At 44.9% G+C, this 27,153-nt stretch overlaps 1 protein-coding gene across 14 annotated transcripts in view; it reads right to left on the minus strand.

The window, feature by feature from the left end:
- The window catches only part of svila (supervillin a), a 433,091-nt gene that overhangs the window by 109,999 nt on the left and 295,939 nt on the right, over positions 1–27,153 (minus strand). For all 14 annotated transcript variants that reach the window (XM_072508365.1, XM_072508366.1, XM_072508367.1 and 11 more), the window contains 2 exons: positions 19,627–19,861; positions 8,222–8,354 (listed from right to left, as the gene is read on the minus strand). In XM_072508365.1, coding sequence (XP_072364466.1) covers positions 8,222–8,354; positions 19,627–19,861 — 368 coding nt within the window. The remainder of the gene's footprint in view (positions 1–8,221; positions 8,355–19,626; positions 19,862–27,153) is intronic.

A 27,153-nucleotide genomic window follows, 5' to 3' on the forward strand; every position in this document is an offset into this window, starting at 1 on the left:
TTAAAAGTGGATGACCTGTGACATATTGACTTCTAGAATATTGTAAAAAAATTATTTCTTGGGATGTGGGCATCGCTGGCTGGGCTCATTCCTAACTGCCCTTGAACGGAGTGGCTTGCTAGGCCATTTCAGAGGGCATTTAAGAGTCAACCACATTGCTAATGGTTTGGAGTCAAGCCAGGCAATGACAGCAGATTTCCTTCCCCAATAATAATGGTAACAATACTAAAGATGATAACACACTGTTTTTTATTAAACAGCTTTACCATATTTCACCTCTCTCTTCCCCTTCCTCAGGGGATGACGCATGTGAAAATTGATATGCAGATGCCCAGCTTCAACATGTGCAGAAACATTTCATTTTCATACCCTGATATCTCCTCCTGATAGTTCATCATATCTATTCATCTTTTATCCCTGCTCACTTTTGCCATCGTGGGGTGAACCTGTAAACTCCCACCTGGGGACCAAGAACTTACCAGCAACATTAAAGGTGATTCTACTCGAAACCAGGACTAATATCTCAAAGATGTGGAGATGTCGGCGTTGGACTGGGGTGAGCACAGTAAGAAGTCTTACAATACCAGGTTAAAGTCCAACAGGTTTGTTTCAAATCACTAGCTTTCAGAGCACTGCTCCTTCCTCAGGTGAATGAAGAGGTAGGTTCCAGAAACATATATATAGACAAAGTCAAAGATGCAAGACGATACTTTGAATGCAAGCATTTTCAGGTAATTAAGTCTTTACAGAGCCAGAGAGAGGGGTAACCCCAGGTTAAAGAGGTATGAATTGTCTCAAGCCAGGACAGTTGGTAGGATTTCGCAAGCCCATGCCAGATGGTGGGGGTGAATGTAATGCGACATGGATCCAAGGTCCCGGTTGAGGCCGTACTCATGTGTGCGGAACTTGGCTATAGGTTTCTGCTCTGCGATTCTACATTGTTGCGCGACCTGAAGGCCGCCTTGGAGAACGCTTACCCGAAGATCAGACGCTGAATGTCCTCGACTGCTGAAGTGTTCCCCGACTGGAAGGGAACATTCAGTGTTGGAGCTGAAGACAGACAAAGCAGGTATACTGTTGTTCTCTTTGCCATGAAAAGATTATCTCTTGATCATTTGGTGAATTCAGAATTATAAATGCTCTCAGTAGTGAATGTAAACCTGATGTGCTTCTGTTAAAAGGTGTTTCTTTTGTCTTCTGGATGTTGTTTGGGAAGTTGTTAAGGATTACTTAATGTTGTATTCTTTGGGGGTTGTATTTGAATTAATGGTTGCTAAGATGGTCACTGTATGTTTTAAAAAGGTTAACTTGAGTTCATAAAATAAACATTGTTTTGCTTTAAAAAATACTTTTCCATTTCTGCTGTACCACACCTGTAGAGTGGGCCGTGTGCTCCCCATACCACAATCTATTAAAAGTTGTGGGTCAGGTGAACTCCATGATACACTTTGGGGTTCTCTAAACCTTGGCCCATAACAATGCCGACTTCTTACTGTGTGCTTGTTTGTCTGATCTCTGCACCCTGCTGGCACTAACTGCACTATCATTGGTTGGACAGATCAGCAAACGCAAATATCATGAGTGCTTTTAGAGTTAGTCTGTCGTGCTAAAGTTGGCCTGCAATTTTAACAGGAAGGAGCATTGTGGTTGGAGCAGGCACTGGGAGTCATGGCTGAAGAGAACCTGACCTGGATAAGAATGAAGAATGGCACCGAGGGGAGAATATGCCCCAATATTTTTGGATGATACCCTGGAGGACATGGTGGAGGCGGTGAAAGGGGGAAGAGATTCCTACATCCACGGTGGAGGAGGCAGGAGGGAAAAGGAGGGAAAAGGAGCCCCCCCCCTCGATACACAGTCAAAAGTTAATGGGAACAGATAGTTACGGAGGTCAATGTCAGGTGTTAAGCCTAGAAGACCTGGATGCAGAGGTGCAAGAATGGTCAAGGCCAATGAATGCATCTTCAAATGTCATATCCTATAACAGTACCACAAGCCTGAGACAATGCTCAAATCACCACATCCCCATGAATAACCTGCCAAGAATTTCTACAAGGACCTACACCTAACATTAATAGGCTTCACCTCACCCTCACACACTTAGCACTGCTGCAAGCCTCATATCCACATCTGACAGGTTATACCCCATGACAGCAACAACACCTCAAACAGATTGCACATTGCACAACGACCCAGTGACAGACCAGAAACCATTCAAGATTAATTAATTATTAATCCTCTTTCTTCATTGCACAATCTTGTGTGATTTGCAAGTTCCAGATGCATTTAACTTTTACTTTGCTCCCTCCGCATCCTATCCATTACCTTTGTGGCTTCTTACTTTCAATAGCACTTGATTTCAAACTTGCAGCCACCTGGTCAGATAATGACATTGCATGTATGTTAGACGATAGATCAAAGGTGGGACATGTGGTGAGATATCAGGGCAGGAAAGGACTGCAGCCAGGGCAGGGAGCAAGAATAATTCTGAAGTCAATCTGCTGGAGGGTGATGAAGACTTTGACGTGGTGCAGCCTGTAAAAGAAGGTGCAAGTACAACAAAATGCATGGTGCATAGGGAAGCCTTCCAGCAACCATGTGGTCAATATCAAGAAGCAAATGTAAAAGTCGTCACAGTCCCAGGAGATCAGAACCTGCTCTTCCTTTGAGAGATGACTGGTGGTGATTTAACCTGTGGGTCACTGCACCTCAGGCAAGGGGCATTGTTGGGAAGGCCGAGCTTCCATGAATAACCTCAATCGATGCGGGAATTGAATCCGTGCTGTTGGCCATCCAACTGAGCTAACCGATCCCCATCAAGTAGCATAATGGAGTCCAACACCACCTTGAAACAGGGCTTGCTCAGACCTGGAAGCCCATGTCAAGAACTGTTGGTGAGTGGGGAATTGGGGTTGGGGTTCAGTTCATCAGGCAAAGGCCAACTGGAATGGGATTGTTCAAGTTGTCATCACTGTTCCTCCTCTTCCTCCTCATGCTCCTGTTCCCCAGCTGCTTGTATAGCTTGTGGAAAGCAGGCCACAACATTGTTCTGCTGAGTACCGCAGGGCTCCTCCAGAGTGATCCAGACAACAATGATATTGTTTCGGTACACCAAATGGCTTTTATTGTATGGATGCTGTGCTCATGTACATGGGCTACATGATTTGCTACCTATCGTCACCCACCAGCTTGTTGACGAAGGAGCTGACTTCCTTCTGGTTTCGGTACAAGGCAGATTTGATAAGCAGAGTCCACAGTGGATTTTGTGCAGTCACTGGCTGCATCATGAGAAGTTCTGCAGTCCTTATGAAGCCGTATGCTCTCTCTCCAGCAAGACAATCAAATGCAGTTAGCCCTCTTTGACGAGAGAGCCTCAATGGCCTCCCTTAAGCAACAGTGGACAACAAACAATGAGATGTTGCAAATATATCCAGCTTGACAGGAGCCAAGCCATAAAAAGGTTAATCGCCATGGTCACTTTCACAACCATGGGCATGGTGGTCCTTGCCCTACTCTTGAGGTTGCATTAGTGTCTACAGCAGATATCAGTGAGCATGTCCATAGAATCCCTACTGTGCAGAAGGAAGCCATTCAGCCCACTTGAGTTTGCAACCACTCTCCAAAAGAGCACTCTACTTAGGCTCAGTCCCCCAACCTATCGCTGTTACCCCACGCTTTGATCATAGCCAATTCACCTAACATGCACATCTTTGGACTGTGGGAGGAAACCGGAGCACCCGGAGGAAACCCCTGCAGACACAGGCAGGACATGCAAACTTCACGCATGCAGTCACCCAAGGCTGGAATCGAACCCAGGTTCCTGGTGCTGAGAGGCAGCAGTGCTAACCACTGTGCCCCCATGCCATCCTGACTGAAGTGCAGACAATGCACACATTTGTTTCTCAGATTTGGGCAGGAGAATTGTTCACTTAACACTCTGGATGGATGTGGCCTCGGAGATAGCACTTCTCCCTCTTCCAACAGCTGGTCATGCTCGGTTTGACCGCTGTTCATTCTCCAAACTCCCAGTCTGCTGCATTCCAGGGAAAATGCCGGCTAGTGTGTGCATGTCCAGGAACGACTGTGCAGAAGCCTTGAAGTCAGCAAAAAGTTCTTCAGCACCTGCCACACTATTCATTGTACTTTTCCGCAACTTCAAATAACTATAGAAAGCACCACAAGTTTGTAGAATTGAAGCACCAACCAGAGGAAATCAACAAGCCACTAACCTGTAATTTGTTGATCTGTTTAAAGAGTGCTGGTGCGAGGTGCTTCCTGATGCTAAACGTGTGTTCGGCTCTGCAAGGTCAAGAGAGGGCATTTTCTGGAGTGTTGAGCTCCAAAAGGGCACCGCTGGCGTCAAATGAGTATTGCACATTCTGCATATTTCCAAGGAACGTTCGTCATGCGCGGACTAATACTTGCAACAATACAGGGTCTGGTGCGATTTATACCAAGGTGTGCATGCATGATATGGATGCTATTTGGAACTTTTAACGGAAATCATAGTGCCCAAATATTAGGTGCCACCAAGCCCAATTTCTCACCCGTTACATTGAAAGTCATCAAATGGCTGACACACTTTGCAGTTGGACATCTATTACCGATCTCCAACTCCTGGAATAAAATTGCCATTTCAGTGTCCATTGTGACTCAGTTGATAGCACTCTCAAACTTGGAGTCAGAAAGCTGTGGGATCAAGTCCCACTCCAAATACTTAAGCACAATGTCCAGGCTGATATTCCAGCAAAATACTGAGGAGGCTAATAAGAGCGAGGTGATTAACATAATTAACATTAACATTGAAATTCTCTGGTGTCATTTCTATGAACTAAAATCTGACAAATCCCCAGGACCCGAAGGAATAAATCCTAGGATTCTAAAAGAGATAACTGCAGAGATGGTGGCAACGCTGGCAGTGATTTGCCAAAATTCCCCAGACTCTGGAACAGCTCCAGCAGATGGGAATTAAGCAACTGTAACATCACCTTTCAAGAAAGAAACAAGAGATACAAAATAGGAAACAAGACTAGTTAGTCTGAAATCAGTTATGGAGAACCAAAATGTTGGGATCTATTATTAATGAAATCCTAACAATGCGTGGTATGATTAGAAACAAGGTTTTACAAAGGGGAAATTCTATTTGACAAATTTGTTAGTTTACTTTAAAAACATAACTAATAAGGTAGATAAAGGAGAATCAGTAGATTGTAGTATTTTTGGATTTCCAAAAGGCATCTGATAAGGTGCCACACAAATTGGTAAGGTCTCATGGAGTTAGGGACATATTAGTACTGGTAGAGGAATGTTTAACAGACAGGAAGCAGAGAGTAGAGATAAATGGAGCGTTTTCAAGTTAGCAGTCTATGACTAACTGCCTGGGTTTTTACAATCTCTGTTAAAGATGTCTATGAAGAGACAGCGAGCAATGTATCAAGGTTTTTGAAGGTACAAAACCAAGTGGGAATGCAAACTGTGAGGAGGCCACAAAGAAGCTTCAAACAGACACAAGCAAATTAAGTGAGTGGGGAACAAGGTAGCAGATGGAATATAACTTGGGAAAACGTGAGGTCATTCACTTGGTCATAAGAATGGATACACAATGTTTTTAAGGCATGAAACTTGTAAATGCTGATGTTCAGAAAGACCGGTGTGATACTCGTACAAGGACACAATAAAGTTAGGATGCAAGTACCGCAAGCAAGTAGGAAAGCACACAGCATGTTGGCTTTTATTGCAAGGGAATTGGAGTACGAGAATTAGAAAGTATTGCTACAATTCTACAGGGCTTTTGCTGAGATCACATCTAGAATACGGCGTGCAATTTTGGTTTCTATATTTAAGTAAGAGTACACTTGCATTGGAGGGAGTACAATGAAGGTTCATTAGATTGATCCCCAAGATAAAAGTTGTTATATAATGAGAGGCTGAGTAAACTGGGCCTAAATGCTCTGGAGATTCGAAGGAGAGGTGATGTCATTGAAACATTCAAGATGATGAAGGGGTTTGACAGGGTAGAGTTTTTTTCCCTCAGGCTGGGGAATCAGTACAAGGAGGCACAGTTTCAGTATGAAGAGCTAATCATTTAGTACTGAGATGAAGAGTATGTTTTTCACTGAAAGGGTTCAGTTAAGTTTTGCGCAATAGTAGCACTCAGGATGTTGATGACATGGGTTTAAGTAATGGTAATGCCATTAAATATCATAGGGGAGATGGTTAGACTTTCTCTTGTTGGAGATGGTCATTGCCGCACACTTGCACGGTGCACATTTACCACTCATCAGCCTGAACCTCAATGTTGTTGAAGTCTTGCTACATGTGGACAGTATCTGAGATGTTACGAATGATGCTGAACACTGTGCAATCATCAGTGAAGATCTCCACTTCAACATTATGATACAGGGAAGGTCATTGATAAAGTAACAGAAGATGGCAGGAACAGGAAACTGCCCTTAGGAACCCCTGCAGTGATTTCACTAGACTGAGATGATTGACTGCCAACAAACAGAATCATTATCTTTTGTACTAAGTAGTAACTCCAACCTGTGGCAAGCTTTCCCCGCCCGATTACCACAGCTACTTGATGCACCCTGAAGTCTAATGCTGCCTTGATGTCAAGGATAATGACTCTCACCTCACTTCTGGAAATCGGCTTTTTGCCCACGCTTGGACCAAGAATGTCTTGAGTCTGGTGGCCCTGGCAGAACCCAAACTGGGCTTTGAGAGTTGGTTGACAATGCAGAAGTGCTTCTTGGTAGCAGAGTTGACAACAGTTTCCACCAGTTTTTTTGATGAATAAGAATAGATCAATTGCCTAGTAATTGGCTAGACTGGATTTTTCCTGCTTTTTGGACAGGACATGTTGGGACAATTTTCCAAATTGGCGGATAGATGCCTACTGGCTGCACTGGTACAGATGGCAGGAACAGCTAACAGTGTGGTTGATTTTGACGCGCAAGTCTTCAGTACTACAGCCAGGAAGGTTTCATTATTGTCTTTGCTATCCAATCGCTTCAGCCATTTCTTGATATCATTGAGTGAATTGAATTTGCCGATGACCAACACCATTAAAAAAAATTCTTTCATGGGATGTGGATGTCACTGGCAAGGCCAGCATTTGTTGCCCAACACTAATTGCCTTCAAGAAGGTGATGGTGAGCCCCCTGCTTGAACCACTGCGGTCTGTCTGTAGTGGAACGGTCCAACCTGGGTGGTCTACTATGCCACTTCAGGCTGCAGGTAACAATCTGGAGTCACATTTAGTCAGTCGAGGCCTGCACTCCTCTCTGGGGAAGAGAAATTCCATAGACTAAAGATCCTCTGAGAGAAAACGTTTTCCCTCATTTGTCTTAAATGGGAGACCCCTTTGTCCCCCAGTTCTAGTCTCTTTCAAAAGAGGAAATATCCTTTCTGCATCCATCCTGTCATCCCCCCTCGGGATCTTGTACGTTTTGATAACAATGGGCAATCTGTTCAGTTTTATTTTTATATAACTTTTCTCTTGCAGTTTGATAGGCCATTTTAATGGGCAGGTAAGAGTGTGGGTCTGGTGTCACATGTAGGCCAAACCAGGTAAGGACAGCAGATTGCCTCCAGTATTTTCATTGCTTATGAGATTGGCATGTTATTCCAGAATTATTAATTAATTGAATTTAAATTTCTTCAGTTGCTGTGGTGGGATTTGATCTCGTGTCTCTGCAGCATTACGCCAAGCTTCAGATTACTAGCCCAGTAATATTACCGTGATGCTACCATCCCCCTGTATGAGAAAAGGTTGCATCTGCTCTCTCAGGCGGAGTAAAGGTCTCGTGGCACTACTTCGATAAAGAGCATGAATTATTCCTGTTTTCCAGGGCAATATTTATCTCACAATAAATATATAAAATGCAGTTTATCGCTGGTTATTATTATTTTGCTGTTTTGGTGCATTATAATGGTGATTGCACATCAAAAGTACTTTACTGGTTGAAAAAACTTTTGGACATCCTGAGGTTGTTAAATACAAGTCTTTTTAAGTTCTCTATCTTTTTTTATTGTGTCCCTTGCCATTCAATTTTCTATAGCTTTTAAGACCATGTAGTGTGTATGCAGGCAGGTCTATAATAAATAGCATTCCAACCTCAACTTCCAAAGTCACAAACCCAAAATAAGAGGTGATGATTTTGCTATTTACTGTGTTGGAGGCCATTTACACAATGTGCCGCCTTGCAAACTGCATTACCTTTTTAATGTAAGAATGCTCGGTTTCCTGGAATTGGGCACAGTGGCTGGCCTTGGTCATTTTGCCATTATCCTGCTTCTTGTTAACTCTGTTCCTCCAGTCCTCTTCTCCACTTCTCTTCAGCAAAGCCATCCTGGAAAAAGGATCTGGCATAAGTCATACCAGCAAGTTTAAAGGAGCGATCACCACTCTAGGAGATAAATTACACAGCTTGGAAAATGAAATATTGAATTTCACGAGCGCAGGAGGATCAATAGTTCAGAAATTTATAACTTTTAAGTTATAAAGTTTCCACAGAAGAATAGGCCAGATATTACGTAACCCATATATCTGGATTATATGGCAAACACGGGAAGGGGTTAAGATCTCTCACTTAATGCATAAAAATTTGTATCCTGAAGTTTATAAATGATGGCTATGACACTTAAATTGTCCCTTAGCTGTAAAAGGTGGTGGGGCTTTGTGGGAAGACAATGGGCAGAATTTTACAGGCGGGGTGGGGGTTGGGGCGGGGGGCGTGTAAAATTCTGTGGGTGATTTTCCTGCAGCTTACCTGGGCTTGCTGTGATTTTATGGGTGACATTTAAAGCCTGGGGAAACCAGTCCTTAAGTGGCAATTAACGGGCAGAAAGTTCTGGTGTTAGAGTTGACGAAATTCCAAGGAAATTCACAATTATCTTAATGCTTATTAAGTACCCATATTGAAAATCATTGCTAATATCACCATTAATTAAACTATTTTATGCATGTTGTGTTGATTCGAATTAATGGGAAGGCCCCAAGCACGTCAATCAGTTGAAATGATCATAGAATCATTACAGTGCAGAAGGAGGTCATTAAACCATCTGGTCATGTGCACCGACCCTTTGAAAGAGCTACCCACCCAGCCCCACTGCCTGCCCTATCTCCTTAATCCTGTCATGATATGCGGACATGCAGATAATGATATACAGACAGGCACAGACAGGCAGCTAATGAACACAGAGAACAGGACATGACCAATGAGCAGGCAGGACACTCAGGGGTGGTATCTCACTATAAAAGGCACAAGGCACTCACACTCCGCCTCTTTCCACTGATGAACATCTACAGAGTGGGTCAGGGTATATTTACAGTATCACACCTCCAGCACGTGGCTAAGAGCTAGTCTGGTTCAGTCAGACAGAGTAACCACACTTAGGTTAGCAGAGTCAAACTCATAGAGAACTGTGCTAACTGTGCTACTGGTTCAATAAATCAGATTGAACTAACTTCAAGGTCTGGAGTGTCTTTTGGTTAAAGCTGCATCCAGTTGCAGCCTGTGTTATCCCAGAGTACATAACACATCAATTCCCACCTAACTTGCACATTTTGGACACTAAGGAGCAATTTAGCATGGTCGATCCACCTAACCTGCACATTTTCGGACTGTCACTTACAATTCCTTGGCTATCAATAAAGATCGTTTTCCTTCAATATGAATAGCTAACCTAGAATGGATAGCTACCAAATGAGGTATTTATTCTTCGCCTATGCTCTAGGGTTTCAGTAATTGACAATTTAGTTGTCTGCACTTTCAACAAGGGTCACAGATCTCATGAAACAGAAAGTGTGAGAGAGCTCTACTAACTGGTAACAAGAAACCAGGAGAGAGGAGTTTCAATAGGGTTTCGTTTGAAAGTCTGCCTGTGACTAAGAAGTTATAAAATTAGATGAATATGAAGCCAATTTCACAATGAAAGGTGTATTATTTTCATTCACATAAAATAAACAGATTTATTTGCACACGTTCATCCTGTTTCACTAAAAATGTCCTTCAGTTTACCTTTCATAAGGAGAACACGCACCTGGCAAAATGTGTGATGTTACAAGAGATGGCACTTGGAGCATGAATGCTGTATTATGATTCTTGTTTGATATCATTGCCTAGATATATGCTGGGCAGTAAAAAAATGCAGCCTAGATCTTAGGATGTGTAGCTGCAAGGCTTGCTCACAGGGTCGACTGGTGAGGCTGATACCCAGAGAATATCCAGCACAAAACCCCAAATTTGCACCACCCCAAAACATTATTTGACTAGTGGTCAAATAATCGGGAACTGCTTAAATGTGGCAGCTAAACAGAAGTTAGGAGATTGATATTTGAAGTTTGTTACAATTTTTCTGTTATTCTGGTTTGAAAGTACCATAATAGTAAACTCAACAAATGATGCAGGTGGACTAGTCATCAACTTCTAACTGTTGTATGCTGTCCGCAGTTGGTATACTGCACCGCGTTGCTCCGGTAAAAATGGCCCGCGGCTGTACATCTGCACATCTTAAAGGGAAGACAGGATGCGCACGGTGGGCGCTATTCTCACCACCACCCCCCCCCCCCCCCCATGCCGGGTGGGAGAATCGCCGGGGCGCAGCGCGAATCGCGCCACGCCGCCCCGACCCCCGCACGCGATTCTCCCGGGGTGGCCTCCAATAGGGTCTGACCCGCGATCGGGGTCCACCGATCGGCGGGCCGCCTCTCTCTCCTCTCCTCCTCCTCCCCCCCCCCCCCCCCCCCCCCGGCCTACCTCCTTCCCCAGAACACTGGCTCCATGTTGGTGAGGGGCCGGCGTGCGTAAGACGTTCCCCACGCATGCGCTGGATGGCGCGGCCCAACTGCGCATGCGCGGGTTGGCGCGGCGTAAGGACGCTGGAGCGGCGTGAACTGTGGGGGCCAGAATAAGTCGTGTCCATCCCGGTTTGCGCCGTCGTGAAATGTGACGGCGTTCACAACGGCGCGAACACTTGGCCTCAATATCGGAGAATCGCCCCCGGTATATCCCCAATTGCACAGAAACTTGTGTAGTGCCACTGCCTGTGCAACCCATGTGGTGCTCTTCATTGTGATCAAAGCCTGCTCAAGTTAATTGACATAATGTCACTACATCAGCCTTTAATCATAACCATTTAATAAGGTATAACATCACTAGCGTTCATGAACAAAATACTATGAAGCTATATTTACTTGGCTCAGTTATATCTATTTAGTTTCACTGAATCCCTACAGTGAAGGAGATTCAGCCACCAAGTCTGGACCAACCCTCTGAAAGAATACCCTACCTAGGCCCGACACCCCTGCTATATCCCCGTAACCCCACCTAATATAAACAACTTTGGACACAAATGGATAATTTTAGTATGGCCAATCCACCTAACCTGCACATCTTTGGATTGTGGGAGGAAACCAGAGAACCCGGAGGAAACCCACGCAGACACGGGGAGCTGTGAAGCAATTGTACTATGCACAATGCTACTGTGCTGCCCTCTGTGAAGGCATTAGAGAGGTTGCAGAAAAGATTAACAAGAATGCATCCAGGGATGGGGGATTCAGCAACACGGACAGTTTGGAGAAGCTGGGGCTATTGTTCTTGGAAGTGAAGAGGTCGAATGGAGAAGTGTTCAGAATCATGAGGGATCTAGACAGGGTAGATAAGAGAGAAACTGTTCCTGTTGGCTGAAGGGTTGGGAACCAGAAGACATAGATTTAGTATAGTCAGTAAAAGAACAATGGCGCCATGACTTAGGCAGCAAACGGAGATGAAATGAAATGAAATGAAAATTGCTTATTGTCACAAGTAGGCTTCAAATGGAGTTACTGTGAAAAGCCCCTAGTCGCCACATTCCGGCGCCTGTTCGGGGAGGCTGTTACGGGAATCGAACCGTGCTGCTGGCCTGCCTTGGTCTGCTTTCAAAGCCAACGATTTAGCCCTGTGCTAAACAGCCTCTACAGTGCAGAAGGAGGTCATTCAGCCCATCGAGTCTGCACCGACCCTTCGAAAGACCACACTATCCAGGCCCAAACAACCCCCCCCCCCCCCACCCCCATTCCTGAAACCCCACTCTAAGGGGCAATTTAGCATGATCAATCTACCTAGTCTGCACATCATTGATATAGATTGTGAATGAATAGCTGATCCTTGCGGTAACGAATCACGGCCTGCCAACCTGCTGAATGATCCTTTTATTTCTAATCTCTGTTTTCTAATCATTGGCCAATCCTCAATCCATGACAGAATATTATCCTCCGCAAATCCCATGGCTTCCCATTTTGCTTGCTCACCACTTGTGTGGGACCTTATCAAAAGCCTTCTGAAAATCTAAATACACCACATCCACTGGTTCTCCCTTATCTATTCTGCAGTAATATCCTCAATAAAGAACACCGTTTCCCTCTCAGAAATCTGGTGTGTCTCTGCCCAATCATATCAATATTCTGTTATCACATTCTTTACATTAGATTTGAGGACTTTCTCGATGAAACCGGAATATAAAACTAGGGAAGTCTTGCTGATACTATACAAGGCTCTAGTTAGACAATGACTGGAATACTGTGAACAGTTACAATTCCCTTATCTAAGGAAAGACATACCAGCATTGGAGGAGGTCCACAAGGTTGATCCTGGAATGGAGGGATTTTCCCATGAGGAGAGGTTGAATAGGTTGGGGCCTGTACTCATTGGGAGTGAAGAAGAATGAGGGGCGACCTTATTGAGACATATAGGATTCTCGGGGGGATTGGCAGGGTAGATGCTGAGAGGATGTTTCCTCTTGTGGGAGAGTCTAGGAACAGAGGGCATAATCTCAGAGTAAGGGGACCGCCCACTTGCGATAGAGACGAGGAGGAATATCTTCTCCCAGAGGGTAGCGAATCCAGGGAATTCTCCACTGCAGACAGCCTTAGAGGCTGGGTGGTTAAGCATCAGTGAGGGAATCGAGGGTCATGGAGATAAGGTGGGAAAGTGAAGTTGAGGATCATATCATATCAGACAGGATCCCATTAAATGGCGGAGCACAACCTATGGACTGAATGGCCGTTTGCTGCTCCTTCCCCAACCAGTGGCGTGACTTCTGCTGCCTTCCCATCTGCAGGAACAGCTCCAGAAATCTATAGAGCGTGTATATAATTTAGGTTTTCAAAAGTGGATAAATAGCCAAGAGGAAATGATTGCAGGGCTACAAGCGAAAAAGTGGGTTAGTAAGACTAGCTGTCAGTGCAGACACAGGCGGCAGGTTGAATGGTCTCCCTCTGTGCAGTGACCCATGATTATACATGCCGTTAGGAGACTTTTTCTGCATTCAGCTCAAATATTTTTTGAAAAATTTGGTCATGGGAAGTGGGGGTCGCTGGCTGGGCCAGCATTTATTGCCCATCACAATTGCCCTTGAAAGGGCAGTTGAGAATCAACCCCATTGCTGTGGGTCTGGAGTCACATGTAGGGCAGATCAGGTAAGGGTGGCAGATTTCCTTCCCTAAAGGACATTAGAGAACCAGGGGCGTCATTCTCCGACCCCCCGCCGGGTCGGAGAATGGCCGTTGGCCGCCGTGAATCCCGCCCCCGCCGGTTGCCGAAGTCTCCGGCACCGGATATTCGGCGGGGGCGGGAATCGGGCCGCGCCGGTTGGCGGGCCCCCCCGCTGGATTCTCTGGCCCGGATGGGCCGAAGTCCCGCCGATAAATTGCCTGTCCCGCTGGCGTGGATTAAACCACCTTTTGAACGGCGGGACAAGGCGGCGTGGGCGGGCTCCGGGGTCCTGGGGGGGGGGGGAGACGCGGGGTGATCTGGCCCCGGGGGGGTGCCCCCACGGTGGCCTGGCCCGCGATCGGGGCCCACCGATCCGTGGGCGGGCCTGTGCCGTGGGGGCACTCTTTCCCTTCCGCCTCTGCCACGGTGTCCACCATGGCGGAGGCGGAAGAGACTCCCTCCACTGCGCATGCGTGGGAAACTGTCAGCGGCCGCTGACGCTCCCGCACACGCGCCGCCCGGGGATGTCATTTCCGCGCCAGCTGGCGGGGCAACAAAGGCCGTTTCCGCCAGCTGGCCGGGCGGAAATTCCTCCGGCGTCGGCCTAGCCCCTCAATGTTGGGGCTCGGCCCCCAAAGGTGCAGAGCATTCCGCACCTTTGGGGCGGCGCGATGCCCGTCTGATTGGCGCCGTTTTGGGCGCCAGTCGGCGGACATCGCGCTGTTTCCGGAGAATTTCGCCCCAGATGTTTTTTTATGACAATGGTTTCATGATCATCAATTGGGTGGCACTGCTGCCTCTCAGCGCCAAGGACCCGGGTTTAATTCCGACCTTGGTCGACTGTCTGTGTGGAGTTTGCACTTTTTCCCTGTGTCTGCATGGATTTCCTCCCACAGTCCAAAGATATGTGGGGAGAATTGGCCATGTTGAATTGCCCTTTGGTGTCCAAAAGGTGAAGTGGGGGTTAGATGTGGGCCTACGTAGGGTGCTCGTTCAGAGAGTTGGCGCAAACACGATGGGCCGAGTGGCCTCTTTCTGCACTGTCGAGAGTCTCTGGATTAGTGACATGCCACTACGCCTCCATCTTCCCAAATATAATTTGAACCTCTGGAAACCTGAGCTGATGAGGGATGGCAAAGGCAACAGCGGCCAGCTTCCTCATTGACCGAGAAAGAAACAGAGGACAATGGAGAAAGAGGGTGAATTACACTGGGTGAGTTAGTCAAATCAGAGCTAGAAGAAAAAAAGGGGACAAAAGAAAACTATGAGAAATAAGTAAAACCTGATTCTTTTTAAACCTCTAAGAAGTATTTACTACATGCAGAAATGAGATTCAACAATTTAAGTTGTTCCTTTTCAGGGCCTATGAGACTGACCAGCATTGCATTTCCAGAGGTAATTATATTGCTAATTATAATCCCCCAGTCTCTATATCTCAGCCAGTCACTGACTACGTCACACGAATCACCGAGGGGTCAATCGCAAAGCCGGGCATTAAGAACACATGCACAAATGTATAACCGTTTTTGCAGGGATCTGGGAAACCAGGATTTGTGATACTCAAATCCTCCGGTACATTAATCTTCTAGTTCAATAACCTGTTTACATTCACTGATCATCAAAAGACAAAAACGTACTTTCAATACAATTCAACATTCACAGAGCAGCTTCTTTTTAAAACAAACAGGTGTTAGGAAATCATAATTGCAGTCAATTAAAATATCTTAGGAGTGATTAAAACGATTGAAAGATGGGGAGTGAGGTTTTACAGCCATTCTACCTATTTTGCTATTGGCGAGATTGATGTTCAGTAACTAGTTGAACATATGTATATTACAGTGGGATTCAATTGATCCAAATGCTCAAATATTAATACTTTATAAGACATGCACTGGAAATATATATTGATTATTTTAAATTGACAATTAAAATGAAGTTAGGAATCTGAAGAGTGAAGAAACGATTTGCGAACTAACGGAGTGATGAAGAATGCTTACGGACAGAGAAAGCCAAGGCCCTATTATGGATACGAGAAATCAATTACCAAATATAGTGAACAGATTCAGCAAGCAATTATGTATATTGTACGGTTGGAGGGCTGCCAGGACTTCACAAAAGACTTGCATCAGAAAATGCTGCCTGCTCGCATTAACTCAGAAGCGATCTCAGAAAGGTCACATATAAAATAAATATTTACTAAACAAATTTAACCTTTTTTCAGTACTGAACCCTCTGCAGCTTTCAAAACAAAACATTTCAGCATCAACAACTGCAAAACAGATGCGCTACAAATGAACCACACTGGAAATAGAAGTAATAAAATAAAAAATTACAACTGCTGGAAATCATAAATAAAACCCCCCAGAAAATCCTGGAAATACACAGTGGGGTGGTGAGCAGTAGCTAAAAATATTTTGGGCATATACTCGTCATCAAAAGTGAAAGCTTAAAGATGAAAAAGCACTCTTCTCCAAGGTTGCAAGAACAAAGAACAAAGAACAAAGAACAAAGAAATGTACAGCACAGGAACAGGCCCTTCGGCCCTCCAAGCCCATGCCGACCATACTGCCCGACTAAACTACAATCTTCTACACTTCCTGGGTCCGTATCCTTCTATTCCCATCCTATTCATATATTTGTCAAGATGCCCCTTAAATGTCCCTATCGTCCCTGCTTCCACTACCTCCTCCGGCAGCGAGTTCCAGGCACCCACTACCCTCTGCGTAAAAAACTTGCCTCGTACATCTACTCTAAACCTTGCCCCTCTCACCTTAAACCTATGCCCCCTAGTAATTGACCCCTCTACCCTGGGGAAAAGCCTCTGACTATCCACTCTGTCTATGCCCCTCATAATTTTGTATACCTCTATCAGGTCGCCCCTCAACCTCCTTCGTTCCAGTGAGAACAAACCGAGTTTATTCAACCTCTCCTCATAGCTTATGCCCTCTATACCAGGCAACATTCTGGTAAATCTCTTCTGCACCCTCTCTAAAGCCTCCACATCCTTCTGGTAGTGTGGCGACCAGAATTGAACACTATACTCCAAGTGTGGCCTAACTAAGGTTCTATACAGCTGCAACATGACTTGCCAATTCTTATACTCAATGCCCCGGCCAATGAAGGCAAGCATGCCGTATGCATTCTTGACTACCTTCTCCACCTGTGTTGCCCCTTTCAATGACCTGTGGACCTGTACTCCTAGATCTCTTTGACTGTCAATACTCTTGAGGGTTCTACCATTCTCTGTATATTCCCTACCTGCATTAGACCTTCCAAAATGCATTACCTCACATTTGTCCGGATTAAACTCCATCTGCCACCTCTCCGCCCAAGTCTCCAGACAATCTAAATCCTGCTGTATCCTCAGACTGTCCTCATCGCTATCCGCAATTCCACCAACCTTTGTGTCGTCTGCAAACTTACTAATCAGACCAGTTACATTTTCCTCCAAATCATTTATATATACTACAAAGAGCAAAGGTCCCAGCACTGATCCCTGTGGAACACCACTGGTCACAGCCCTCCAATTAGAAAAGCATCCCTCCATTGCTACCCTCTGCTTTCTATGGCCTAGCCAGTTCTGTATCCACCTTGCCAGTTCACCCCTGATCCCGTGTGACTTCACCTTTTGTACTAGTCTACCATGAGGGACCTTGTCAAAGGCCTTACTGAAGTCCATATAGACAACATCTACTGCCCTACCTGCATCAATCATCTTAGTGACCTCCTCGAAAAACTCTATCAAGTTAGTGAGACACGACCTCCCCTTCACAAAACCGTGCTGCCTCTCACTAATACGTCCATTTGCTTCCAAATGGGAGTAGATCCTGTCTCGAAGAATTCTCTCCAGTAATTTCCCTACCACTGAAGTAAGGCTCACCGGCCTGTCGTTCCCGGGATTATCCTTGCTACCCTTCTTAAACAGAGGAACAACATTGGCTATTCTCCAGTCCTCCGGGACATCCCCTGAAGACAGCGAGGATCCAAAGATTTCTGTCAAGGCCTCAGCAATTTCCTCTCCAGCCTCCTTCAGTATTCTGGGGTAGATCCCATCAGGCCCTGGGGACTTATCTACCTTAATATTTTTTAAGACACCCAACACCTCGTCTTTTTGGATCACAATGTGACCCAGGCTATCTACAGCCCCTTCTCCAGACACAACATCTACCAATTCCTTCTCTTTGGTGAATACTGATGCAAAGTATTCATTTAGTACCTCGCCCATTTCCTCTGGCTCCACACATAGATTCCCTTGCCTATCCTTCAGTGGGCCAACCCTTTCCCTGGCTACCCTCTTGCTTTTTATGTACGTGTAAAAAGCCTTGGGATTTTCCTTAACCCTATTTGCCAATGACTTTTCGTGACCCCTTCTAGCCCTCCTGACTCCTTGCTTAAGTTCCTTCCTACTTTCCTTATATGCCACACAGGCTTCGTCTGTTCTCAGCCTTTTAGCCCTGACAAATGCCTCCTTTTTCTTTTTGACGAGGCCTACAATATCACTCGTCATCCAAGGTTCCCGAAAATTGCCGTATTTATCTTTCTTCCTCACAGGAACATGCCGGTCCTGTATTCCTTTCAACTGACACTTGAAAGCCTCCCACATGTCAGATGTTGATTTGCCCTCAAACATCCGCCCCCAATCTATGTTCTTCAGTTCCCGCCTAATATTGTTATAATTAGCCTTCCCCCAATTTAGCACATTCATCCTCGGACCACTCTTATCCTTGTCCACCAGCACTTTAAAACTTACTGAATTGTGGTCACTGTTACCGAAATGCTCCCCTACTGAAACATCTACCACCTGGCCGGGCTCATTCCCCAATACCAGGTCCAGTACCACCCCTTCCCTAGTTGGACTGTTTACATATTGTTTTAAGAAGCCCTCCTGGATGCTCCTTACAAACTCCGCCCCGTCTAAGCCCCTGGCACTAAGTGAGTCCCAGTCAATATTGGGGAAGTTGAAGTCTCCCATCACCACAACCCTGTTGTTTTTACTCTTTTCCAAAATCTGTCTACCTATCTGCTCCTCTATCTCCCGCTGGCTGTTGGGAGGCCTGTAGTATACCCCCAACATTGTGACTGCACCCTTCTTATTCCTGATCTCTACCCATATAGCCTCACTGCCCTCTGAGGTGTCCTCTCGCAGTATAGTGGAGAGGGATGAAAACTGACAAGGTATGCCAATTGCCAAGTAGGAGTTTATTGGTTTAATGACCTACTCAATGTTCTTTTACACAAAGGTTCAGGGAGATGGAAGCACACAAAGTGGAAAAAATACTGCATAATTATTAAGGGTAAAAAGAGATAGGGGCTGCAAATACAAAATGGTGAGAAGATGGGGGTAGTGAAGACGACCAAAAATTTAAATAGAAAAAGCCAGCGAACCACAGTGAGTTTGGCAGCGTAAAGAAAATATCGACATATATCAGTGTTTCAGAGGCTATGTCAGCAGCACGTTCTGAAAAGTGGCCTCCACCCTCTAAAATACGTTCAGTGTTTGGAAACTCAAACTTCTGATATGGTTATATTGCATGCAGCCTATAATTGCATGAAACACTCCTACTGTCAAGATTGTGGCCAAGGTTTTTAATAAAAATTGTTTTCTTGTTTCTATTACAGTCTTTAACCTATAACTATTCCCAGTTAGGGGGGAGCATTAAAGCGCCCATGCTGAATTTCGGGAAATACTTAATATTCTTGGAAAGTCCAATGGATTCTTACTTGTACAATAAAGAAAAATGGTTTGCTATAATTCCTCAGTATTAGAATTTCAGGAGATTGTGACAGAAATAAAACTAAACCATGATTTCCCATTAAAATAAAGAGCATCAAGTTCTAGCTCAATTTGCTCAGCCAAAAGTACTTGAACACAATTACTTTTCAAAACGAGTCTTAACTGCAAAGTTATCTAATAGCTCACTGGCACATTACCTCGTAGGCAGCAACGCCATCAAGAAACTAGGACAAAGGACAAAATGTGAGTATGCATGCACTAAGGTACTGTGTTTAAAACATTTATAAATTTATATAAATTTATAAATTTTTCATATTTATGTTTCCATTGAGAGATTAGCACCATTTTGAATCCATGCACTCTGGCTGGACTACTTTACCCTTTTAAAATATTGAAGTATTGATGCATCATTACCTTTCTTTAATAGACATTGCTTTTCCAGTAGAGAACTCTGGGATCCCGTCACTTACTTCAGTTCTGCCATTTTTGGTCGAAATTAGATCCAACTGATCATAAGGCACCTTACTTTCTATTTGTGTGGCTGGCTGCTGATGTGAAGCATGTCTGGAGGATGTTCCAGCAGAAACCTGTGATGCAGTTAATGTTGCCGCAGATCCTGCTTTCATTTCAGAAGCATGTTCCGCATACTCTACTCAACAAGAACAGGGTAGTAGCATTAGTACGGTCATAAATAATAGACAAACATCTCTCATACAATTGCCAGCTTATGAGATTTACAGATTAGCGACTTTGCTTTTAAACTGCATTCTGCTTTTGGAACGCTTACCTCAAGTATGCAACCACGAACAACATTGACATAATTAGAAAAATCAGTAAGACAGACTTAATTTTCACCAAGTTTCTCATTGCCTCTCACTTTAATTGCAATACCAAAACATTTGCTACATAATGTCACATGTGTCTGTTTATGCTGCTGGGTAATAGAAACAAGTTTTCTGCCAGCTCCAGCACAAACTAGACTTTGTCGAAATGGTGTGTGCATGGAACTTGTCAATCTAAAAGGAGGAGCCATAATATATTGCTTGCAGCTTCTGTGCAACCCCTTGGTCGCCCTCTTGAATGCATGGTTCAGTGAGCTAGCAGTTGAACAGGGATTACTTTGGTTTCAATTGTCTGAAGTAAATTCACTGCTCACGACACATTGACATGCCATGTTTGACCTACAACTTTAACGAGACAGTGAAGATATTTCCGTCAAATCATACTAGAATCAATTGCTTCGGCAGTAAATGCTTGCGTTCGAGGGGAGGGAATGGAACATCACCACCCAGTGGCTCATTTCAAGCACTCACACGTTAACACAGTAGAGTCAGTTGCTGAGTCAATCACCTTTTGCATCTACATATGTACTAAAGAAATAAGAGCAGGATTAAGCCACTTGGCAGCATTCCCTGGCTCTCCATTCAATAAGATCATAGCTGATCTTTGACCTCATCCATCTTGCCCAATCCAAATATCTCTTGGATGCCAAAAATCGACTGATTTCAGCCTTGGATAGTTTCAATGAGTGAGCGCTCACAGAACTCTGGGATTGACAATTCCAAAGATTGGCAACCCTCTACTCACCTCAGTCGTAAATGGCCATCCCCTATTCCTCTCCAGGCAGAAGATCAAGACTCTCAAGATCAGCGTCGACTTTCCGAATACTCTTAGAATCTTAAATGTTTTGATGAGATCGCCTTTCCTTCTAAACTCCAGATTGTACAGGCCCATTCTACCCAATTGCTCAAATCTACAAGATACTGTAGCTACTCTCAGGGCAGCACCATTAATGCTTTACTGTGAACGTTAGCACACAGGGCTAAATCGCTGACTTTTAAAGCAGACCAAGCAGGCCAGCAGCACGGTTCAATTCCTGTACCAGCCTCCCCGAACAGGCGCCGGAATGTGGCGACTAGGGGCTTTTCACAATAACTTCATTGAAGCCTACTTGTGACAATAAGCGATTTTAATTTCATTTGTCACTCCCTGCACAAACCATTTATTGTACATTTTTAACAATTCTGTTCAGAGGTATTTTGCATGAAGCTCTGGTACAATTTGATTGCATAATGCTGTGGGAGGAGAGCTGTGAAAAAAAAATGGGCTGAATGTTTCCAAGATGGCAGAAGCTCCACCACTTGGGATTAAAAGTGGTAAGTGACCCTGCCTCAGGTGGCTAATGGTGGCCATTGCTGACTGCAGTTTCAGGGAGAGGGGGACCTCAATGTCCCAGCGGCTTTAAAAAGGGGTAAGTGGGGCTTGTGGATGCTGGGGCCAGGCAGGCCCTGGCGATGAGAGGAGCACTGAGTTTGTGGTTAGTTTTTCACAAGCAACGCCACTGCCACCAGAAGGCTTCCCGTGGGCCAGGAGTGCCCAGAAAGAAGAACCCCACCACAGGTCGCATGGAGGCTACCAGGTTCATTAGACAGTCTCTCTATTGCAGTTGCAGGCCCCCCCAATGCAGGACAAATGATGGTAGAGGCAGGAAGTATCTATTAATTGGCTGCTTAAGTAGATCAATTGGGTCACTGGTGGGCAGGCAACCTGCCAGCAATCACACCGCTGAGTCATGTGAGGGTACCTTTAAGAAATGGGTGTGTATATAAATATCTGTAGTGAGAGTACCTTTAAGGAATGGGTGTTTATTACTTCAGTGATGTCAGAGAGTGGGTGGAGCTGGGCTGTCAGTCAGCTTTTTACTTTTGTTTTAGGCTGTTTGCGGCAGGGTGTGTTTTTGTTTTGTTTTCAGTGTTGGAGCTGAAGCCAGACAAAGCAGGTGTACTGCTGTTCTCTCTGCCATGAAAAGACTATCTATTGATCATTTGGTGAATTCAGAATTATAAATGTTCTCAGTAGTGAATGTAAACCTAATGTGCTTCTGTTAAAATGTTGTTTTGTCTTCTGGATGTTGTTTGGGAAGTTATTAAGCATTACTTAGTGTTGTATTCTTTGGGGGTTGTATTTGAATTAATGGTTGCTAAGATGTTCACTGTATGTTTTAAAAAGGTTAACTTGAGTTCATAGAATAAACATAGTTTTGCTTTAAAAAATACTTTTCCATTTCTGCTGTACCACACCTGTAGAGTGTGCTCCCCATACCACAATCTATTAAAAGTTGTGGGTCAGGTGAACTCCATGATACACTTTGGGGTTCTCTAAACCCTGGCCCATAACAGCTGGCAAAATGGAATGGCATCAAGATGACATTGAATGCTGCCTGAATGTCTTCCCATGGCATTTTGCCAGCCTTCCAGCCCATTACCAAAGTACTGATAAAATGGTGATTACTGAGTCTGCACTGACAAAAATAAAATTATAAGACATAGGAGCAGAATTAGGCCATTCGGCCCATCAGGTCTGCTCTGCCATTCAATAGATGCTGATAGGTTTCTTATCCCCATTCTCTTGCCTTCTCCCTATAACCCCGGATCCCCTTATTAATCAAGAACCTAGCCATGTCTGTCTTAAAAGACATTCAGTGATTTGGCCTCCACAGCCTTCTGCAGCAAAGAGTTCCACAGATTCACCACCCCCTGTCTGAGGAAATTCCCCATCTCAGTTTTAATGGATTGTCTCTTCAATCTGAGGCTGTGCCCTCGGGTTCTAGTTTCTCCTACTAGTGGAGACATCCTCTCCACGCCCACTCTATCAAAGCCTTTCAATGTGGATCAGTGCTCTCAGGAACCCTAATTTCCTGAGGTGGTGACAATGGCAAACCATCGCCCATCTTGTCTACAACCTTTGGCATGGATTACAACACTAGCCTCCTCTAGTGCCTGCACACTGTTCATAGAATCCCTACAGTGCAGAAGACTCGGCCCATCGAGTCTGCACTGGCCCTTGGAAATAGCACCCTACTTAGGTCCATGCCTCCACCCTATCCCCATAATCCAGTAATCCCACTTAAGTTTTTGGACACGACGGGGCAACTTAGCATGGCCAATCCACCTAACCTGCACATCTTTGGACTGAGGGAGGAAACCGGAGCACCCGGAGGAAACCCATGCAGACACAGGGAGAACGGGCAGACTCCACACAGCCAGTCACCCGAGGCTGGAATTGCACCCAAGTCCTTGGAGCTGTGAGGCAGCAGTGCTAACCTCTGTGCCACCATGCCGCCTGTGCTGTATGGGATTGTTCTCATTGGGTTCTGCTCTTACCTATCTAGTTGCAGCCAGAGAATCACCTGTAGCGGCTTCTCTTCCCATTCCATTTATTTTGTGTCCTCCTCCTACTCTCATTTATAAGCTGCCCTGCTGCAACGTCATTTAAAGCTCAGTCAGTTTTCCCAGATCCACTTATGACACCCAGCTCTACTTCGCCACCATGTCTTTCAACCCTTTCGTCGTCTCTGAGTTGGCATGCAGCTCTTCAACATCCAGTAGTGGATGAGCAAAGATTCCTGTCAACTAAATGGTAGGAAGATTGAAGTCATTGGTCGGAACTTTGCAGCCGTTCACGCCAGCGAGATCCTTCAGTCCCGTTGACAGCGCATCCCTGTCATTGCTTTCCTGGTGGCAAGCGGTTCATTAAACAGGAAACCCTCTTGAAAACAGTGGGACCAGAAGATCCCGCTGCCGGCCAACGGCGGGTCATCTCCGTGGCCGATTCCGCGGAAATCCCACTCATTGTTTCGGATGCCCTCCACAAATTCCATTCCCTTTCCACTCCCATTCTACTCACTCCATCCGGCAACAGTTTGAGGATGAACCAGGCTGTTGACAAATCTGGTCTCATATCTAAGGCAGAAATTAGCTTTTGAATACATATGTATTATCACCATAGCCAGCCCCCACCCCCACCAATCCTGGGACACCACCTGACTGTGCTCCGCTTAAGCTCATCTGTTGCTGAAATCCTGATCTACGCCGTTGATACCTCAAAGACCTGACTATCTCAATGCACTCTAGGCTGGCCTCCCACATTCTACCTTCCATAAACTCAAGGTCATCCAAACGCTGTTGCTTTTGTTTTAACTAGCACAAAGTCATATTTACCGACCAAATGAGCTGGTTTAGCACACTGGGCTAAATTGCTGGCTTTGAAAGCAGACCAAGGCAGGCCAGCAGCACGGTTCAATTCCCATACCAGCCTCCCGAAGAGGCGCCGGAATGTGGCGACTAGGGGCTTTTCACAGTAACTTCATTTGAAGCCTACTTGTGATAATATGCGATTTTCATTTTTCGCCTCCTCTCCACGCTGACCTACGTTAGGTTCTGATTAAATAACGCCTCGATTTTAAAAGTCACATATTGTTTGCAAATCCCTCCACATTAGGTCCTGATCAATACTACAAAATTGTCAGGGTTTTATGTTGGCTTAAAGCAACATTTATGAAAGTTATCTAACCACCTTGTTAAACAGTTCAGTGTGAATTTCTGCGAGTGGAACAATTCACAGTTAAGGCAGCTGTTTGCGAGGAACTGGTGTTGATGGCTTAATTACTTTAAAGGTACTGTAAAGTCTGAGTTTGAAGAATTGTATTTGTTTTAATTACACTGTGCAATTGAGGGCTTCTTTGTCAGCGTTGAAGAAATAAAGACAAGGGCTGAGCTCAGCGGGTTGAACTTTGGATGATGCCACTGTCTTGAACAAAACCATGCATTATTAGGCTTAATTGATTAACCTTTCTGAAAGACAGAACATCTGCATTAGAGGAAAACCTTCTTTTCCTGACATTATAGTTGGAAGTATTATTAACATTTGTTCTCAATGGCTTTAGTTTCTGCAGGACAAGAGTTAAAATACGCTGATGTGAATTGTTACTTTTTAAAAAAGATTTTTGGTATATTGAAAGATTTTTCATTATACCAAACTAACATAATATAAAACAGATGGTTCAAGTTAGAATGTAAAAAGAGCACATCCAATCTTACCCCCCAACATTAAACTAAAACCCCCTGAACAACTGACAGTGACTAACTCTTTAAAAAAGGAAATGAATGGCTGCCATCTTAGGTAGGACCCTTCTACCGAACCCTTAATGATGCACTTGACCTTCTCCAAATGGAGGAACTCCATGAGGTCACCCAATCAGGCCGAGGCACTGGGCAGAATAGGAGACCTCCATCAAGGAGAACCTTCACTCAAGTGGGATTTTAAGCAAAGCTATCCCCAGTACTGGGTGAAAGGGGCGAAAAAATACAGTAGCCTAGGTCCATCACTGGCTCCATGACTTAAGGTTTGGAATTCCCTTCCTAAATCGCTTTGCTTCACTTTTCTCCTTTCAGATGTTTCTCAAAAGATAACATGAATTTTGTTGTCAAATTTGGTTTGGTAATACTTCTGTAGATACCTTGGGATGTTTTACTTTATTAAAGATGCTATGTAAATATCACTAGTTATTGGCAGTGGAGATGGAGATGGTTGGTATCATGACCGGTACAGGCTTGGAGGGCCGAAGGGCCTGTTCCAGTGCTGTATTGTTCTTTGAGATGGTCTGGGAAGTCCCTGCAGCTTGTTGACATAGAACATAGAAAATACAGCACAGAACAGGCCCTTCGGCCCACGATGTTGTGCCGAACCTTTGTCCTAGATTAATCATAGATTATCATTGAATTTACAGTGCAGAAGGAGGCCATTCGGCCCTTTGAGTCTGTACCAGCTCTTGGAAAGAGCACCCTACCCAAACTCAACACCTCCACCCAACACCAAGGGCAATTTGGACATTAAGGGCAATTTATCATTAGCCAATTCACCTAACCCGCACATCTTTGGACTGTGGGAGGAAACCGGAGCACCCGGAGGAAACCCACGCAGACACGGGGAGGACGTGCAGACTCTGCACAGACAATGACCCAAGCCGGAATCGAACCTGGGACCATGGATCTGTGAAGCAATTGTGCTATCCACAATGCTACCGTGCTGCCCTTAAGAACAAATAAATCTACACTATATCATTTTCCCGTAATCCATGTACCTATCCAACAGCTGCTTGAAGGTCCCTAATGTTTCCGACTCAACTACTTCCACAGGCAGTGCATTCCATGCCCCCACTACTCTCTGGGTAAAGAACCTACCTCTGATATCCCTCCTATATCTTCCACCTTTCACCTTAAATTTATGTCCCCTTGTAATGGTGTGTTCCACCTGGGGAAAAAGTCTCTGACTGTCTACTCTATCTATTCCCCATATCATCTTATAAACCTCTATCAAGTTGCCCCTCATCCTTCTCCGCTCTAATGAGAAAAGGCCTAGCACCCTCAACCTTTCCTCGTAAGACCTACTCTCCATTCCAGGCAACATCCTGGTAAATCTTCTTTGCACCTTTTCCAGAGCTTCCACATCCTTCCTAAAATGAGGCGACCAGAACTGTACACAGTACTCCAAATGTGGCCTTACCAAAGTTTTGTACAGCTGCATCATCACCTCACGGCTCTTAAATTCAATCCCTCTGTTAATGAACGCGAGCACACCATAGGCCTTCTTCACAGCTCTATCCACTTGAGTGGCAACTTTCAAAGATGTATGAACATAGACCCCAAGGTCTCTCTGCTCCTCCACAATGCCAAGAACTCTACCGTTAACCCTGTATTCCGCATTCATATTTGTCCTTCCAAAATGGACAACCTCACACTTTTCAGGGTTAAACTCCATCTGCCACTTCTCAGCACAGCTCTGCATCCTATCTATGTCTCTTTGCAGCCGACAACAGCCCTCCTTACTATCCACAACTCCACCAATCTTCGTATCGTCTGCAAATTTACTGACCCACCCTTCAACTCCCTCATCCAAGTCATTAATGAAAATCACAAACAGCAGAGGACCCAGAACTGATCCCTGCGGTACACCACTGGTAACTGGGATCCAGGCTGAATATTTGCCATCCACCACCACTCTCTGACTTCTATCGGTTAGCCAGTTCGTTATCCAACTAGCCAAATTTCCCACTATCCCATGCCTCCTTACTTTGTGCAGAAGCCTACCATGGGGAACTTT

Source organism: Scyliorhinus torazame, chromosome 6, assembly GCF_047496885.1.
Source record: "Scyliorhinus torazame isolate Kashiwa2021f chromosome 6, sScyTor2.1, whole genome shotgun sequence".
Classification (NCBI taxonomy): domain Eukaryota; kingdom Metazoa; phylum Chordata; class Chondrichthyes; order Carcharhiniformes; family Scyliorhinidae; genus Scyliorhinus; species Scyliorhinus torazame.